Source organism: Sprattus sprattus (genome assembly GCF_963457725.1).
Source record: "Sprattus sprattus genome assembly, chromosome: 1".
In the NCBI taxonomy this organism is placed as follows: domain Eukaryota; kingdom Metazoa; phylum Chordata; class Actinopteri; order Clupeiformes; family Clupeidae; genus Sprattus; species Sprattus sprattus.
The window spans coordinates 24,371,630-24,391,905 of record NC_137920.1 but is presented as its reverse complement, the minus strand read 5'-3'; the positions used below and the strand labels follow the sequence as shown (position 1 = coordinate 24,391,905).

At 44.8% G+C, this 20,276-nt stretch overlaps 1 protein-coding gene across 1 annotated transcript in view; it reads left to right on the top strand.

Annotated features, from left to right (window-relative positions):
* spred2a (sprouty related EVH1 domain containing 2a) overlaps nt 1-9,349 on the top strand; it is a gene marked incomplete at its 3' end in the record, with an annotated part of 20,245 nt that extends 10,896 nt beyond the window's left edge. Inside the window, 6 exon segments of the mRNA XM_080838004.1 lie at nt 1,742-1,772; nt 1,774-1,926; nt 2,429-2,597; nt 3,045-3,109; nt 7,733-7,888; nt 8,372-9,349. Coding sequence (XP_080694130.1) covers nt 1,742-1,772; nt 1,774-1,926; nt 2,429-2,597; nt 3,045-3,109; nt 7,733-7,888; nt 8,372-9,349 — 1,552 coding nt within the window.
* Nucleotides 9,350-20,276: the final 10,927 nt, after the last annotated feature.

Below are 20,276 nucleotides of genomic sequence, written 5' to 3'. Positions count from 1 at the left end.
GGTGTCATCCTAAAGCCTGGTGTAAAACGTGTAGGAGGCGAACTGTGTTTGGCCGCCATTTTCAAAGCTGCAGCCTCTCGTCGCCACTCCAAATTTATGCTTTCCATATCGACACGAATTTAGCCACTCGGTCACCTTTGAGTGTGTGTGTGTGTATCTGTGTGTGTGTGTGTGTGTGTGTGTGTGTGTGTGTGTGTGTGTGTGTGTGTGTGTGTGTGTGTGTGTATGTGTATGTGTATGTGTGTTATAACATGTCTATATGAAGAAGGTTGGGTGGGTGGGAGGGTTGAAAGGTCGTCGCCATAGACGAACAGGAAGTGCTAGCTGTTGCCACGGCAACGGCCATCTGCTCGCGAGCCCCGCAAAAATGCACATGCTTATGAAAACAGAGAGAGAGAGAACGAAGCCGAGATGATATGAAGCTAATGGTTAAACGCACACACACACACACACACACACACACACACACACACAGGGTCAGCCAGTGCAGTTAGTCAGATACTCAAATGTTGGTCTGCATCATGTATATGTGAGAGAGTCTGTGTGCGTGCGTGCGTGCGTGCGTGCGTGCGTGCGTGCGTGCTCGCACTCGGAGCTCTGCTATGATCTGAGGCTCTCTGTTTCCACTACTTATTTACTTATTTGTATTTATGGACGTTGAATAGAGGTTTGTTGCTTGGATTCTGTCATATTGTTGACATTATCTGCCTGTGTGGTTTGGGTCTGCTTTTATAGGTGCCCCTGTATGTTTGTGTGTGTGTGTGTGTGTGTGTGTGTGTGTGTGTGTGTGTGTGTGTGTGTGTGGATATGTGTTGTCATGTGTCACTTACATGTGTGTTGTTTTGCATGTTCATGTAAGGCCGGTAATGTAATGTGGGTTTGCATCCCTGATCATTTGATAGAGAATACAACTAAGAGGCCTACACTGAAGAACTTAACTGAAATCAACCTAACACAATCTGCCTCTCTCTCTCTAACACAATCTGCCTCTCTCTCTCCCTCTCCTGCTCTCTCTCTATCACTCTCTCTCTCTCCAACACTGTCTTTTTCAGCGAATAGCGTATGTCAAAGCAGTTTTGATGGTTCTAACCCAATATCTCTCTCGCTCTCTCTCTCTGTCATCCTCTCCTAATCTCTCTCTCTCTCTCTCTATCACTCTCTCATTCTCGCTCTCTCTCTCTCTCCCCCTCCTTTCCAGTGATGGCTACATAGCATATGTCAAAGCAGTTTTGATGGTTCTAACCCAATATCTCTCTCGCTCTCTCTCTCTCTGTCATCCTCTCCTAATCTCTCTCTCTCTCTCTCTCTATCACTCTCTCATTCTCGCTCTCTCTCTCTCTCCCCTCCTTTCCAGTGATGGCTACATAGCATATGTCAAAGCAGTTTTGATGGTTCTAACCCAATATCTCTCTCGCTCTCTCTCTCTCTGTCATCCTCTCCTAATCTCTCTCTCTCTCTCTCTATCACTCTCTCATTCTCGCTCTCTCTCTCTCTCCCCCTCCTTTCCAGTGATGGCTACATAGCATATGTCAAAGCAGTTTTGATGGTTCTAACCCAATATCTCTCTCGCTCTCTCTCTCTCTGTCATCCTCTCCTAATCTCTCTCTCTCTCTCTCTCTATCACTCTCTCATTCTCGCTCTCTCTCTCTCTCCCCTCCTTTCCAGTGATGGCTACATAGCATATGTCAAAGCAGTTTTGATGGTTCTAACCCAATATCTCTCTCTGTCTCTCTCTCTTCAGTGATAGCTACATAGTACGTGTCAAAGCGGTGGGTGATGACTCGGGACGACTCTAGCGGTGGTTGGCTGGCCCAGGAAGGGGGCGGGCTTAGCCGGGTGGGCGTGTGCAAAGTTGCCCCTAATGACCTGGAGCTGCTGGGTCGCCATGGTTTCCTCATCTACGGCGAGCGACTCAAAGACAAGCAGGTATATCAGAAAGACATTCTCTCTCTTTTTTTTTTACTCTCTTTCTTTTTCTCTTCTCACCATATCTTCTTCCGGTGCTATGCTATAGTTTCCAACAAAAGGACATACAGAGATATATACACACACACACACACACACACACACACACACACACACACACACACACACACACACACACACACACACACACACACACACACACACACACACACACATTTACACACACACACCCACAGACAATATTTAACTAAACACTTTATTTTGTGTGTGTGTTGTGTGTGTGTGTGTGTGTGTGTGTGTGTGTGTGTGTGTGTGTGTGTGTGTGTGTGTGTGTGTGGTGTGGTGTGTGTGTGTGTGTGTGTGGTGTGTGTGTGTGTGTGTGTGTGGTGTGTGTGTGTGTGTGTGTGTGTGTGTGTGTGTGTGGTGTGGTGTGTGTATGTGTGTGTGTGTGTGTGTGTGTGTGTGTGTGTGTGTGTGTGTGTGTGTGTTTCCGTCCACACAGGCGATCCTTGAGTGTTTCTTGAGGAAGGACCTGGTGTACACCAAGGCCACGCCCACCTTCCATCACTGGAGGGTGGACAACCAGAAGTGCGGCCTGACCTTTCAGAGCCCCGCCGATGCCCGCGCCTTCGACCGCGGCGTCAGGAAGGCCATTGAGGACCTCACTGAAGGTGTGTGTGTGTGTGTGTGTGTGTGGTACTATGATGTGTGCATGTGGCTGAAGGGGTGTGTGTGTGTGTGAGAGGGTGTGTGTGACTGTGTGTGTGTGTTTGTGTGTATGCGTGTGTGCCTGTGCGTGTGTGTGTGTGACTGTGTGTGTGTGTGTGTGTGTGTGTGTGTGTGTGGTACCTTGATGTGTGCATGTTTGCATGCTCATGTAAGACAGAGGTGTAAATGGCTGAAGAGATGTGTGTGTGTGTGTGGTACTATGATGTGTGCATGTTTGCATGCTCATGTAAGACAGAGGTGTAAATGGCTGAAGAGATGTGTGTGTGTGTGTGGTACGATGATGTGTGCATGCTCATGTAAGACTGATGGTGTTAGTGGATGGAGAGCTGCGTGTGCGTGTGGTTCCTCTGCACTTTTTCCATGTTTCTCTCTCTTTCTCCCCTCTCCAGGATCAACAACATCCTCGTCCACCATTCAGAACGAGACGGAGCTGGGAGATGATGACGTTTTCACAGTGAGTGCCACTTGACTACGCTGAGAAGTAAATAAGGCTGACCTCCAAAAGACACAACGTGCTAACGGAGCCCGTGTTGTGAAAAGCACAGTCCCACAATGGTCTCAAACCTGCACGCTCGGACGTGTGGGGAGATCGGGCAAGGAAGCTAAAACATACTGGTACTTGGGTCTGTCGATACCACGTCTCTTAGCGTTTTGGGGACTACAGAGGAAGCTAAACCCTATTGGTATTAGCGTCTGTCACAAGCACACTTCTTAGCGCTTTGGAGACTTGCAAGGGAGCCAAACCCTATTGGTACTAGCGTCGCTAGCACTTTGGGGACTGGGGGGGGTATATGGGGGTATATGCTTCCTCTTCCTGCCTGTTGGCCGTATGAGAGCTTCTGCAGAGTATCACAGTACTGAGTGTGTTATGGGGGCACTTCTATACCTGTATCACATTACAGAGTAGGCAATGGCTGCACTTCTATCACTATATCTTCCTGTGACTTCTCACATTGCCTCATGAGATGAAAAAATATATATCTAGAGCAGGTGACCGAGACCACAAATACCACAACAAACAGGAAGTCATGTCTCTCACAGACGCAGGGCTTATTCACAGATTAAAAACGCGAAGGTCTGTAGAAAAAAAGCGTTATTTGTAGGTTTGTAAGGACAGATCTGTGTTCAAGCAAAAGTGTACAGCAATTGATTTTTTGAGGTATGATTTTGTGGGCAACTAGCTTTGGTATCACCTTCAAATGCATTTTAATGGTATGGTCATGTGAAGGACAGATAAACACACCTGTTTTAAGCCATTCAGGATATACACCACGTTGTTTGTGAAAATGTATACATTAGACAGCAGTTAGCATGCTAACGCGCTTTTATCAGTGTTGGCTGTTGTTCGGCTGCACAAGGGTTTTTGTGTGCCTTTTATGTCGTGAGCTGACTTGTTTTAGACCAAAACCCATTGCTGCTGCTTTGAAGGACTCTAGACGGACTTGTTCGTGGGGACAGTGGACAGACAACAATGCGAAAACGTAACCTTTGCGTGATTAGAAGGCATATTTGTCCATTGTGTGAGGAGGAGGTATGCTAGGATATTACTTTACACAACAGCATAGATAAACAGCAGAGAAATGAATCAAAGATAGACAAACATTACAAGGAAGTATAGACAGGAGATGGTGGGCTTTACTGTATTAGTTTACAAGGAGATGGAGACAGGTTTGTGAGGACATTACAGGACTGTGGGGACAGACAAGGTTATGGGATGCCACAGACATAGTTGCATGAATGGAGGACAGATTTGTCCAGTGTGTCCAAGGAGATGGAGACAGGTTTGTGAGGACATTTCAGGAGTGTGTGTGTGTGTGAGATTGTTGACTCTGGGCTTGCTTCTAGAATGTCCGGATGCCAGGCCTAGTCTGTGCCTACTGTCTGGTCTGGTGGCTAAAATTGATAATTAGCGCAGCCACAAATACACCCACTCTCAGACAGGAGGTATATAGCAACCCCCGGCACATATTCACACACACACACACACACACACACACACACACACACACACACACACACACACACACACACACACACGCACACATAGCCACAAATACATCCCCTTACAGACACTGCATAGCTCTCTCCCTCTCTCTCTCTCACTCAGTCACACACACAAACACACACAGAAGTTGGAGCACAAAAACTAGCCAGACACTGCCACAAACACATTCAAACATAGCCTAAAAATGCATCTAAATAAGTACAGGCTGTACTCATAAGCTATCACAACATGCTTATTTAACACACACACACACAGACACATGCACAGGCACACACACACACACACACATACCCCTCCCATTCATAAATAACAACTGCGCTAGTGGTGATTAGTTCCCAGAAAGCATTGACATGTCTGTCACACATCCTGCAGTATTTCAAGCACAGTGTGTGTGCGTGTGTGTGAGTGTATGTGCGTGTGTGTGTGAGTGTCTGCGTGTGTGTGTGTGTGTGGTGAATATTAAGCCTTTAGCTGTAATCACCCACACTAGTGAGAGTGCCTTGGTGGCAGCTCCCTTACCAATCACATGGTGTGTGTATGTGTGTTTGCACTCTGTGTGTGTGTGTGTGTATGTGTTTGCAGTCTGTGTGTGTGTGTTTATGTTTGCAGTCTGTGTGTGTGTGTTTGTGTTTGTACTCTGAACTCTGTGTGTGTTTGCAGTCTATGTGTGTGTATGTGTGTTTGTGTTTGTACTCTGTGTGTGTGTGTGTGTCTGTGTTTGCAGGCTGTGTGCACATTTTGTGTTTATATTATACTAAGTGCTTATGTGCAATATTGTGTGTGTTTGTGTGGTGTATTTTGTAGGGAAATGTCTGTATGCATACCTGTGTGTGTGTGTGTGTGTGTGTGTGTGTATCACTTGGGGGCTGCTATTATTTTTGGCTGGGAGGTGGGAGCTGTTAACAGAAGCTTCCAGCAGACACTCTGACTCTGGCCACAGACTGCAGCCTGAGAGAGAGGGGGGGGGGGGGGTAGATAGAGAGAGAGAGGGAGGGGGGGTAGATAGAGAGAGAGAGGGAGAGAGGGAGATGAGAAGGGTGTGGGTGATAGAACAGCTTCTTGTCATTCTCTTGGACTGCAGCCTGAGAGAGGGGGGGGGGGGTAGATAGAGAGAGAGAGGGGGGGGGGGGGGGTGGGGGGGTAGATAGAGAGAGAGGGGGGGGGTGGGGGGGTAGATAGAGAGAGAGAGGGGGGGGTGGGGGGGTAGATAGAGAGAGAGAGAGAGAGAGGGAGATGAGAAGGGTGTGGGTGATAGAACAGGAAAAGATACAGAATCAGAGAAAGAGAGAGAGATAATCTATGATGCTGAGAAAATCCTCTTTGCTACTCTTTCTACTCTCCCTTTCTCTGCAACTTTTTCTCCCTCTCTCTCTCCCTCTCTCTCTCACACACACACACACACTCTCTCATCCCTGTTTGGTTTAGTAGCATGCTTGAGGATGAGTTAAAGAAGATTAGTTTGTGGTCATTCAAGCCGAAGACAGATTAAAGAGATCACCACTGCACATGCATCCAAACCACCGCTAATGCAATCAACCCCGTCTGTGGACTTACCCTCTCTCTTTCTCTTTTTGAAGTTATGCTTGTTTATCAGCTGGTGAAATATACTGATTATTTACTGACTATATACTGAATGGTTTGTTTTTAAATAAAGGGGGTTTTAAAGGCAGTCTCTCTTTCATCTTCTAATCCCTCCTTCAAGCTCTAGCTTTTTCTCTCTTTCTGCCTCTCTTTGTCTCACGCACTGTCCCGCCTCCATGGTCCAAGATGTTCTCAATCATGTTTAGAACGTTCACTTATGCATGGCATCAGTATGTATTTTGCTTGTTCAGTTAAGAGTAGGTCATAGGTGTATTGTTGTAACGTCCATGACTGGGATATTACAAAGACTATATAGGTTGTGGCTATTAAATAATGAGGCTAACGCTGTTATTCAATTGTAATTAAAGAACATGTTATGCTGGTTTCTCATAAATACTCTTTATAACAGTCTCACTATTTAATAACCACACCTTGTTTTTCTCTGTTGTCCAGCTCTAGCTTTTGGCAATACTGAATCCAAAGAGCTATGCTAATAAAGCAACACTGAATCCAAAGAGCTATGCTAATAAACAACACTGAACAACACTGAATCCAGTCCTGCTAATAACGCAACACTGAATCCAAAGAGCTATGCTAATAAACCAACACTGAATCCAAAGAGCTATGCTAATAAAGCAACATTGAATCCAAAGAGCTATGCTAATAAAGCAACATTGAATCCAAAGATCTATGCTAATAAACCAACACTGAATCCAGTCCTGCTAATAATGCAACACTAAATCCTAACAGTCCCGCTAATAAACCAACTCTGGACCACTTTCGTTCAGCTTTAGTGGAGGTGTAAATGAAATTACTCCAATATCTTCGCTGATCTGAAACACTAACCAATGCGTGGCGTAGTGGAGTAGTTTGCAGTCTGTAGATGGCTGTGTAAGTCAAGTAGCTAAACTAGCCGTCCTCCTCTACTCTCCTCTTTCTCTGTTTGTCTTTTACTCTCTCCGTCCACCCCTCCAGTATTTTCTGTCACTCATACTCATCAACAACGCTCGTATTAGTTTACACTTACAGCAGTAACTGCACTTACAGCAGTTACGTTCCTGCACTTCTTTTTTCTTTTCTATGTCGTTTTCTATTTCTTATGTAAAGTCGTATTTATTGTTACACCAGGTTTTATTGCTCTTAGCTTGACTGTTCTCTCCCTTGTACGTCACTTTTGACATTCGCGTCTGCTAAATGACTAAAATGACTATATCCAATCAAACTGTCGATAATAACGAAGTCAAGTCAGGTGGCTAAATCAACCATCTGTACAGTCTCTTATTCTTTATTCTTTTTGTCTTTTCATCGCTCTGTCCCTCCATCCCGCCATTGTAGCCACCAAGCAATGCGTGTTAGTTAGTTATAGTTCGACTTTTAATATTAGATCAACCTGTAGATGTTTGTGTGAAGGGAAGTTGCCAAACTAACTGTCTGTTCCTCTTTTTTTCTTTCGCTCCTCTTCATCTGTCTGTGCGTCCGTCCGTCCGCCAGAACGCCACGGACAGCTCCTCCAGCTCCTCCCAGAGGCGTGAGCCCACCCTGCACACACTGGCCCCAATCAACCTGTGCGAGTCTCGCCGACACAACTGCATCATGGGACACTTCTACGACCAGCACAGACTCTCTGACCACTACTTTGTGGACCAGGTGAGAGGCAGACTTGGTGTGTGTGTGTGTGTGTGTGTGTGTTTGTGTGTGTGTTTGTGTGTGTGTGTGTGTGTGTGTATGTGTGTGTGTGTGTGTGTGTGTGTGTGTGTGTGTGTGTGTGTGTGTGTGAGAAAACACGGTCCTGGATAGATGACCACTACTTTGTGGACAGGGGGAGAGATCTCTCTCTCACTCTCTGTGTGCGTGTGTTTGGTGGCGGTAGAAGGTTAAGTGCTCAGAAAGATGAGAAAAATCTGTCATTTAGGTCATGCATGGCCAAGATAAGAGCTTTCCCAGCTTATTTTATGAATCAATAACAGCACTTAAAAAACAATGTAGTAAATTAAAGAATAATCAAGAAATAAAAATGAAACACGTACAAAACAAAATTAATGAATGTATCTTTTCAGACTTTTATCAACATAGTAAGAACATTGCCTCTCTCTACCCTGTCTGATATGTGTTACCCATGATCCTTTGCAGCCGGTGTCGGTGTTCCCCCGCCACGTCAGCTTCCAGCTGGACGACCCAGAGGAGGAGATCGTGCGCATCAACCCGCGTGAGCGCGCCTGGCTCTCCACGGGATACGGGGACTACCGGGATGCCCACCTTACGGGAGGTGGTCGCTACGGCAACAAGCCCCCCCACCACCCCTCCCCCCTGGCGGCACTTCGCCCCCTCCACCACCTCCACCACCCGCACTTCCACGACCCCTTCGGCCCCGCGCCGTTCCTCCCCATCACGGACCCGGATGCCTACGTGCACTTTGACAAGTCTGACCCCCCCAAGCATGACTACACGTACCCTTACCCCTCGGGAGGAGGTGTGGGAGGGGGAGGGGGTGGTTTGGGTGGGGACGGGGGCTCTGACCCCCACCGGACTGAGGGCAAGAAGGCAGGAGGCGGCGGGGGTGAAGGCGGCGGGGGCAGGGGGGTCGCCGTGGTGACGGGGCAGCCCCGCGGGCTCCAGTCCAAGTGGAAGCGTGGCCTCGGCACCTTCGCCGGCTTCGGCGGACGGTCATCATCCCACCACCCCGACATCGCCGGTGTCAGCAGCAGCGGCTGCTCCTCCTCCTCCGGCGCCGTGGGGATCGCCGGCGGCATAGTCACCGGCGGCGAGCGCGCCCGCTGCGTCTACTGCCGGGACCTGTTCCGGCGCGAGGACAACCGGCGGGGCCACTGCACGGAGGCCCCGGACCCCGTGCGCACCTGCATCCGGCGCGTCAGCTTCATGTGGTGCGCCGACAGCCTGCTCTACCACTGCATGTCCGACCCGGAGGGCGACTACTCGGACCCGTGCTCGTGCGACGCCACCGAGGACCGCTTCTGGCTGCGCTGGGCGGCGCTGCTGGGCCTGTCGCTGCTGGCACCCTGCATGTGCTGCTACGGACCGCTCAGGGCGTGCCACCGTTGCGGCGTGGCCATACACTGCTGCGGGGGCAAGCACAAGGCCGTGGGGTGAAGGCAGTGATGGGGGGGGGGGGGGGGGGGGGGGGGCGCCAGAGGGGCATCACAGGGGGGAATCACGTGGTGGTATTTGGACACTGTGGGGGGTGGGGGGGTGCAAGAGGAGGAGTTATGGAACCATGCAGGTGGTCGTGATTCTAGAACAGATAGGGGACCGTGATCTGGAGAGAATCGATCCCGAACCAGAGTCCATGCCATCAGATCTGGAGAGGAAACAACGGCTCCCTTTGAGATGGACCTCATCGAGATCTAGAATTGATCGGCCCAGCGGGTCTCCCCTGATCTGGCTCTGGGGATCTGGTCTGGTTTGATCCCAGATTAGAGCTGGTCAGTCTGAGATCGTGGCCAGGTTCCAGGTTCTAGGGCGGTTCCACCGCCACCGATACAGCCCAGAGCCAGACAGGCAAGAGAGGAAGGGGGGGGGGGTGTAGTAGAACGTAAAGGAGGAAAGGACCTTTGATCACCAGCAAGAGACAAACGAGAGCGAGAGAGAGAACAGTGGAACGGTGTGCATTGGGCGATTTCTATTTTATAAATATATATAAATATATATTTTGTTTGTTTTTTGTATTTGTTTATATTTTCTTTCTTGCTGGCCGTTGGTTGCCAAATCTCTGAGGAAATCGAAAAAGGAAGGGTAAATATAAGGACAGGGTTTGTTTTTGTTTGTGACCCGAGATGGTTGGTTGTGTCTCCGCAATCCTGATGGCTGTTTGTCTTTGTATTATTTTATTTGCTTCCCTTGTTTGATGTATACGTAAAAAGGGGTACACTCAAAAGCTTCCGAGATATACATTTTATGGACTAAATCAAACAAATATTTGTTTCTATATAAATCTTTATGAAAATACTCATAAACCGGTACTTTATATTTTTACACTCACGTGTTGTTAAAGCTTGAATTAGTAATTTTTTTCTCTTGTTTTTATGTTGGTTTGGTATGCATTTGTTTGTTTTCCCGTTGCCATGGCTTGCCAGTTGTTGATCATGCAGGTTCTTACGTACACAGACTGTGATCATAATGCCTAACGTCAGGACCATCCCACTGTGTGTTTATCTGTGTGTGTGTGTGTGTGTGTGTGTGTGTATGTACATACGTACATACGTACGTGTGAGTACTTGTTTGGGCTGATGTGGAACAGCATGTGGGTGCAGATACATTGTGTGCGTGTGCGTGTGTGTGTGCGTGTGTGTGTGTGTGTGTGTGTGTGTGTGTGTGTCTATACATTTCCTATACACAGACAGAAAGTGGTCATGGATTATTCCAGAAGGTTGGATCCCCATCTTCTCACAAGAGAACAAGAGCATTGCTATAGCAACAAGCTTTAAGCCACTTGCTTGGTACAATCAAAGTAACTGGTTTAATGATCCATGGAACACACCAGCCTGGTGTAGAGTTCCAGTGTTCCAGCATTTTAACACTGCTCAATCACGCACGTCAACATCTCAAACCTCTTTGCAAAAACAAATCTTCATAGGGTTTGAAAATCAGGTTGCGATTCACAGTGGTTCAGGTATAAGTGAAGTTAAGCTAAGCTAGCCCAATGCTAAACCAGTTGCCATGATCATCAGGTGACAGAACAGAACTATATAACTGAGACAGGTGTGTCAGAGCTACACACACACACTCTCTCACACACACACACACACACACAGACACACACACACACACACGCACACGCACACACACGCACACGCACACGCACACACGCACACACACAAATGGAATAGTAGCTGACTTGAGGAGGAGCAGTTGAAAAGGGTCAGACCCAGCCTTAGATGGAAGTACGGAAGGCCAAAGAGGACAATTGTGTAGAAGAACAACCACAACAGACAAATATGTGTGTTTAAGATCCTGTGTTTGATGAATGCCCTGATGCCCAACATTCTCCTCGTAAAACACCTTAGCCAAATAGCTTTCGACCTTCGAGAGAGAAAAAAGAGAAAGAGAATCGTCTGAAATTATACTCAAGTAAAAATAAGTTCATCACTGAATTGGTGGCTTAGCTGTAAACACATATGTCCACATATGTGTGCGTGGGTTTGTGTGTATGTGTGCGTGGGTTTGTGTGTGTGTGCATGTGTGCGTGGGTGGGTTTGTGTGTTTGTGTGCATGTACGAGAACTGCCCGATGATACATGTCTATTTTTTTAAGAAGAAATCCAGCCTCAAACTATTCTGTACACTTGTGCGTAGGACAACAGAGCTATGGTCCCCGGTGTAGTAGTCTGCCTCTGTGTATAAGCACAACACTTAAGTCAATGCTTTGGAATTTGCCTGAAGATGACGGTGAAGTGCCCGTGTGTGTGTGTGTAAGTGTGTCTGTGTGTGGAATAGTCTATGTGTGTGTGTGTGAGTGTGTGTGTGTGTGTGTGTGTGTGAGAGAGTGTGTGTGTGTGTGTGAGAGAGAGTGTATGTTTGTGCGATAGTGTATGTGTGAGAGGGTGTGTGGTGAGTGTGTATGTGTGTGTGAGTGTGTATGTGTGTGAGAGGGTGTGTGTGGTGAGTGTGTGTGAGTGTGTATGTGTGTGCAAAGTGTATGTGGGTAAGAGTGTGTGTGTATGTGTGAGTGTGTATGTGTGTATGTATATGTGTGTGTGTGAGTGTGTATGCATGATACTGACCAATGTTAACTGTGGGGAAGACAGGGTGCAGGGTGATCTGCATAAGCTTGTGATGTTCCCATGCGTTTTCCCCCTCACCATCTCTATCTCCCTTTTTCTCTTCGCTTCTTTCTCTCAATTTTTTAGCTTCTCTCTCTCTCTCTCTCTCTCTCTCTCTCTCTGTCTACCCTGTTTGTCCTGTCTCCCCCTTCCAACCAAACCCAATCAAAAAAAAAAAAAAGGCAAATGGAAGTGTCTTGATAGAAAAAAAGATGGATACTTTTTTTTTTTAAAGGACTTTTATTTTTCTACCTGTGGAATGGAAAGAAAACCAAAACCTGTCTGTCTGTCTGTCTGTCTGCCAGAGGCCTGGTCTACCAAGACCTGCGTCTCGAAGGGGTGGTTACTCATTCCATATTAAGTGTCTTTCAGTTAATGCAGCCTTACCCAGTAGTTAACACACCAACAAGCCTTTTTCCCCATTTCCTGCTTCCTGTACGGAAGAGGTCAGAGGTCATGTTGATGTCGTCAACCAAGCTTCCTCGTCAACTTATGCTTTTTTTTCACATTTTGAAATGCAGTTTAAAAGTGTTCAACAAGTGTATGTACGTTTATGAGCATGTGTTACGGTCTCCGTAACGCACCGGTTTGTAGATGTGTTAACTGTCAGGTTGGGTTACGTTAGCTAAGGGGGACTTGGATGGAAATGGTGCCTGTAGCATGACGCTCAGTCCACTCCTCAAGTGTGTCTCGTAATAATAATGATAATAGTAATCTTCATAATTAATTAATTATTATTATTATTGTTGACATCATGATGTACAAGGAAGAAAATAACATCTGTAATATTAATTAGAATGAGTGTTTTTTTGTTTTGTTTCATTTTTTACAATACGCATTTTTACCTCTGTAAAAAGTAAAGTATAAGTATATATATATATCTATATATATATATAAATATATATATAATATCAAGTGTATGATGTACATTTTCAGTTTTATTTTTTTATCGTTTCTAATAAGATGATGCTGATGGATGGAAAGGATGGATGCGGCTTGTGGTTTTTTTGAGAAAATGGAGGAAAATGGAGAACTGTGTAAATGAACAATACATCATACAGAAGCTAACCTGATACCTCGACTCGAGTCAACATTTATTGGGTCTGTCTGTGTGTGTGTGTGGGTGTGTTATGAGGTATGTGTGTGCGTGTGTGTGTGTGTTGCAATAGCATGGAGAGCTTCTTTCAACTTCTTCTAGGCAGTGTGTGTGTGTGTGTGTGTGTGTGTGTGTGTGTGTGTGTGTGTTTGTGTGTGTGTGTGTGTGTGTGTGACAGAGAGGGAGACAGAGATCAATAGCTCCAGAAACAGCAGAATGTCACTCTAATAAACACCACACAGCAGCCGATCAAGAAATACAAATAATTCTAAATTAATATTGAAATTCACTTTAATTTCATCTAACTGTTTATTCATCTATCACTGTGCCAGGGGCCACTGATCCCAAGGCCACACTCTAGCTACTGACACACAACTCACATACTCTAGCCACTGACACACAACTCACATACTCTAGCCACTGACACACAACTCACATACTCTAGCTACTGACACACAACTCACATACTCTAGCCACTGACACACAACTCACATACTCTAGCCACTGACACACAACTCACATACTCTAGCCACTGACACACAACGCACATACTCTAGCTACTGACACACAACTCACATACTCTAGCTACTGACACACAACTCACATACTCTAGCCACTGACACACAACTCACATACTCTAGCTACTGACACACAACTCACACACTCTAGCTACTGACACACAACTCACACACTCTAGCCACTGACACACAACTCACATACTCTAGCTACTGACACACAACTCACATACTCTAGCTACTGACACACAACTCACATACTCTAGCTACTGACACACAACTCACATACTCTAGTTACTGACACACAACTCACATACTCTAGCCACTGACACACAACTCACATACTCTAGCCACTGACACACAACTCACATACTCTAGCTACTGACACACAACTCAAATACTCTAGCTACTGACACACAACTCACACACTCTAGCTACTGACACACAACTCACATACTCTAGCCACTGACACACAACTCACATACTCTAGCTACTGACACACAACTCACATACTATAGCTACTGACACACAACTCCAGGGCTCTACAGTGCGAGTATTTCACTCGCATATGCGCCTAAAAATAGGTACGTGCGAACTTGAAAAATTATTTACGAGCACAGTGTGCGAGTGACAGACAGTTGTCAATACAGCGCCAAAAAGTGAAGCATTCCATTGATTTCACATGGAAACAAGTGACAGGGTTGCGACTGATGTGAACATATCAAGATGACGCGCTGAACTTCCTGCAAATGAGAGTGACGATTCGCAACCAATGGGCCAGAGCCATATAAAAAGAGAGTACCGTAAATCCTCAAATAGTGGCTGGGGCTTGTATTTACTTAGGCTGCACAGCGCACCGGCCTTTATTTGGGGCAGGACTTTATTTCTTACTTATCTTCTGTTATAGAATTGAATTATTTAAATAATGGGCATAATTGCAGTAGGCTATGGAATTCATTGCATATGCGTTCAACACTTCCTGCACATCGCGTAACGCTTTAGGTCGGGGTGTCAACGTAAAAAATAAACATCGGAGTTATGGTCTCCACTGTCAGTCACGGAGGAAAAGATTTCCAAAGCCTTGAATTAAATCATTTTTCTAGACACTATTATGCTTATCGCGGACTGAAAACATTTATTCAACGAGCTGGTTTGATATCCAACCTAATTTGCTTTCTACCTCCACCTGCTAGTCGTAGCCTATCGCATTCCTCTCGGGTCAATGTCAAACTTCTTTGCTGCTTTTTCTCCCGAATGTTCTTCAGCAATCAGCATACACCATCTCTTTGAATTTAATATAAAAGTTACGTAAGTCTACTACTGCTTTATGATCCCTTCTGGAAAAAGTAACCTAGCCAACTAAAACGTTACAGATAAACAACAGTAGGCTATACGATACGTGCATTTAGGCTAAACATTCGCCTAGTAGTCCTACGTGGGGAAATTTCTTTTTTTTTATTGCAAACAGCCCATGAGATTAGCCAACAATATTATATAATATAAATATTAAACATGAGGAGAACATGTATTCTCATATATTTGAATGATAATTCTGTTAATCAAGTATTGCCTTAAATTATTATTTACATTGATTTAATTGGAATTCAGCTGTAGGCATGAGATCTGTATCTTGGAGACTAATTGCATCCACAATTTGGTACTGCAAGCTAGACTACTATGCAGTAGACACAACACAGGAGGTCCTTTGGCCTGAGAAGGGAAGGAGTTTAATGTGGCTATAATATGGAATTTTAAATGTGCTTAAAACTAGACAAAATTGTAATGAGTTTTCGAAAACTAGACTGAAACTAAGAAGGATAACTATGACTAAATGTGACTAAAACTAATATGCATTTTTGTCTTAAGACTGAATCTAAAATATATGCCAAAATGAACACGGAGATAGGGGACCCCATCATCTGCAATTAATTGTTGCTAGCTCTAATCAGATGTACTAACTAGGCTTATAAGAGAAGACTAACTTTGTATGCCAACGAACACCAATAACTAGAACTAATTTGACAGACTATAAACCAATGTGATACACGTGCTCTCTAGCTATACAGTAAAAGTGTTGCTTACGTTAGATACTGAATAATTTGATCAATTTACCAGCTAAATTGCTTTGGAATAACTGAACATGAATGGGGTTAAAAGTTGGAAAATACAATGTTTGGAACTATAGGTCGCAAATGAGTATGACATGCTTTGCTTCCGTGTAAAAAAAACCTACTGTGCTCCTAAATTTCTTTGTGTGCTCCTACATTTTTTCATTTAGGAGCACATGTGCTCCTTGGGAAAAACCTTAGCGTAGAGCCCTGAACTCACATACTCTAGCCACTGACACACAACTCACATACTCTAGCCACTGACACACAACTCACATACTCTAGCCACTGACACACAACTCACATACTCTAGCTACTGACACACAACTCACATACTCTAGCCACTGACACACAACTCACATACTCTAGCCACTGACACACAACTCACATACTCTAGCCACTGACACACAACTCACATACTCTAGCCACTGACACACAACTCACATACTCTAGCTACAGACACACAACTCACATACTCTAGCTACAGACACACAACTCACATACTCTAGCTACTGACACACAACTCACATACTCTAGCCACTGACACACAACTCACATACTCTAGCCACTGACACACAACTCACATACGCTAGCCACTGACACACAACTCACATACTCTAGCCACTGACACACAACTCACATACTCTAGCCACTGACACACAAGCACATCCCTCCGTGCAGCAGAGAGACAGAGGAAGGGGGGCCAGGACACACATACAGTGCCCTCCACAAATATTGGCACCCCTAGTGAATATGAGCTAAACAGGCTATAAAAAAGATATGTCTTTGCTGTTAATCCTCTTGGTTTTTCACTCAAAATATTCACAAAAATCTAACCTTTTCATTGAAGTAAAATTATTGACATTAAATAAATATTTTCCCCCAAAACATGTGTGCCACAATTATTGGCACTCCTAGAAAAATCTTTAATTAAAATCTAGCTGAAGTATATTTCCAGTCATATTTAATATTTTTAAGTTCACCTGTTTGATAAGGAACTCTTATGAGGTCAACCATGACTTCCAGTTCCACTGGCGTAAAAATATGAGGTGCACAGGCCAAATTCCATTAGTCATTCATCACTATGGGAAAGACCCAAATAACACAGTGATGATGTGCGACGAAAAGTTGTTGAGCTGCACAAATCAAGAAATGGACACAAGAAAATCTCTAAACAGTTGAAAATACCCATTTCCACTATCATGGAGATAATTAAGAAGTTTAACGCGACAGGAGATGTTAAGAATCAGCCTAGAAGAGGATGTCTCTGTACATTGACCCCACGCACCGTGAGGGGGATGGTTCTACTGGCAAAATAATCTCCAAAGATCACAGCTGGAGAATTGTAGAGATAAGGTGTGTCTTGGGGTCAGAAAGTCTCCAAAACTACCATCAGATGCCACCTACATCACCACAAGTGGTTTTGGAGGGTTGCCAGAAAAAAGACTCTGCTGTCAATCAACAACAAACTGAAGCGCCTACAGTTTGCCAAATGTAAGTCAGACTTTCAATGGGACTGAGATATGGTCAAATGAGACCAAAATAAAGCTTTTTGGCAAGGTGGGTTTGGCGTAGAGAGAAAGATAGCCATATAGAAAAGCACCCCAAACCCAATGTGAAGTATGGTGGCAGCTCTTTGATGTTGTGGGGCTGTTTTTCTTCCAATGGCCCTGGACATCTTGTTAGGATACATGGTATCATAGACTCCATCAAATACCAGCAGATATTAAATGAAAACCTAACAGCCCCCTCCAGTAAGCCATAAAATGGGCCGTGGTTGGACCTTCCAGCAGGACAATGATCCTAGGCACACCTCAAAATCAACACAAAAATGATTCACCGACCACAGAATAAAGGTTTTGCCATGGCCATTACAGTTCCCTGACCTAAACCCCATAGAAAATCTGTGGGATGAGCTGTAGCCAAGTCTACAAACGTTGACCTCAGATTTTGAAGGATCTGAAGAGATACTGCATGTAGTAATGGTCTCAGATCCCGTGCCATGTGTTCACTAACCTCATCACGCATTATAGGAGAAGACTCGGAGCTATTATCTTGGCAAATGGAGGCTGCACAAAAAATTGCATTAAGGGGTACCAATAATTGTGGCACACATGTTTTGGGGGAAAATATTTATTTAATGCCAATGTTTTTTTTTTTCTTTTAATAATTTTACTTCAATAAAAAAAAAAGGTAAGATTTTTGTGTATATTTCAAGTGAAAGACTGAGAGGATAAACAGCAAAAACATATTTTTTTATAGCCTGTTTAGGTCATATTCACTAGGGGTGCCAATATTTGTGGAGGGCACTGTATGTGTGTCCTGGCCCCCCTTCCTCTGTCTCTCTGCTGCACGGAGGGATGTGCTTGTGTGTCAGTGGCTAGAGTATGTGAGTTGTGTGTCAGTAGCTAGAGTGTGGCCTTGGGTGTGTGTGTGTGTGTGTGTGTGTGTGTGTGTGTGTGTGTAAGGTAGGTAAGACTGTGGAGGGTATGGGGAAAGAGAAAACGAGGAATCTGTCTCTCCGTTTCCATTCTCCACCCAGCCAACTCTCTGTGTGAAAGAGAGACAGATACAGAGACAGGGAAAGAGAGCGATCAGTACAATAGTAAATTAGCAGTAGAGTAGCATTCCCTCCACAGTCTTACCTACCCCCCCCCTTCCCCCCCCCCCCCCACACACACACACACACACACACGCACACCCATACACACACACACACACAACCACAAAGGCGCGTGGGCACACTCCTCGACTGAACCATCAAAGCACTGGCATCAACCAGCTCGTGGTCACTGGAAAGAGAATGGCGGTGAGGGAAAGAGAGAAATAGGGACAGACAGAGAGGCAGAGGGAGTGAGAGAGAGAAGGAGAAGGAGAGAGAGAAATAGGGACAGACAGAGAGGCAGAGGGAGTGAGAGAGAGAAGGAGAAGGAGAGAGAGAAGCTTCCTCTGAGGACGTGTCTGATTCTGGAATCCCAAACTATGTTCAACCCCCCACACACGCACACACACACACATGCTAACATTTACACCACACTCTGTTTCGATGAAGTCACACCAAGCCCTCCTAAAACAACCTACTCCTAACACACACACACACACACACACACAAACTCACACTCGGGAGACAAACCCGGAGAGCTTGAGTGCTCTCAGTGAGCCGTGTCGCCAAGAATTCCCTGTTTTCAACACATGCTTTGGGCCGCCAACTTGTGTAAACCACTTGTTTGTTTGATAAACACAGTCGAGTTAGATAAGGCTGTGACCTAAGGCTGACCAGCCGCTGAAGGGACATGGAGCCATAGCTGTTCATTTTATGCCATTTTTCAGTAATATAAATATATATATATATATATATACATTATAATAAATATTTTATAGATATGTATTTTATATATCTTTTGTAACCATGACATTGTTCAATTTCACTAGACTTGTGCTTTTTTTTTTACCTCAAGGTAGCTGATAGTCTTCACATGGCGAGTTCAGTTGTTGTGTTTTATCTAATGATTGAGGCCTAGAGAATTCTTACAGTTTTTCACAGTTGTTAAGACCTAAAAAGCAAAAAATTCGGCACAATCTGCACAACCTTCACTTCATGCATCAATCGCTCGACCCAAGTTGGCAATACTTAAGACTCCCTTATCTGCATTAGACTCTGATTTTCCTTGTTAACACTGATGTCAATTACACATCACGTTGTGTTAACAATGTTCTGTTGTTGCACACACTTCTCAAGTAAAATCTCAAAGCATCAACCTACAAGACACAAATAGTCAAATCTCTAAACATTCAGGTCTTTTGACCAATTTGCAGTGAGGACTGCACCATAAAAGTGTCTTGAGCCTCTGTTTTGTTTGGTAAACTATGGAAAACTTTGAAAAGATCGACAACCAGAGAAGGAGAGGGGTAAGATTGAGAGGAGGAGGAAGAGGAGGACAAGAAGGAGGAGGAGTAGGAGGTTGAGGAGAAGAAGGACAGAGAGAAGGAAGAGGAGGAGGAATAGGAGAAGGAGGAGGACAAGGAGGAAGAAGAGAATGAGAAGGAGGAGAGGAGGAAGAGGAGAAGGAGGAAGAGAAAGACAAAGGAGAATGGTCATCTCTAATTAAATTTGAGCCGCTGTGGTAGACCATGTGCTCAACCATGGTTTGAGCATGAGGGAGGCTGGCCAGAGGGTCCAACCAAATCTCAGCCGCTTCACAGTTGCTACCATCATTAGAACATTCAGGATGGAGAACAGGTACGAAATCTATTTGCCTTGTGTAGAGTAATACTGCATATAAATAGAATACAGTGTGCTCACAGTATTTGTATTTTGCAGGACTAAAAGAGAACCACACTGTGGAGGAAGAACACACACTTTCAATATTTTTTTAAAGGAAAGTAGCATTTTGCCCGAGATATAAAGGGTTTTTCATTTTGGGATAGTTGTTTTGGGATTTGTGTTTAGAGTTTTGAGAAAACGAGCCATGCTTTCAAAAAATGTGTGTAAGCAATTGAGAAAAACTGTAAGCATTTTGTATACAATATGATGTCAATA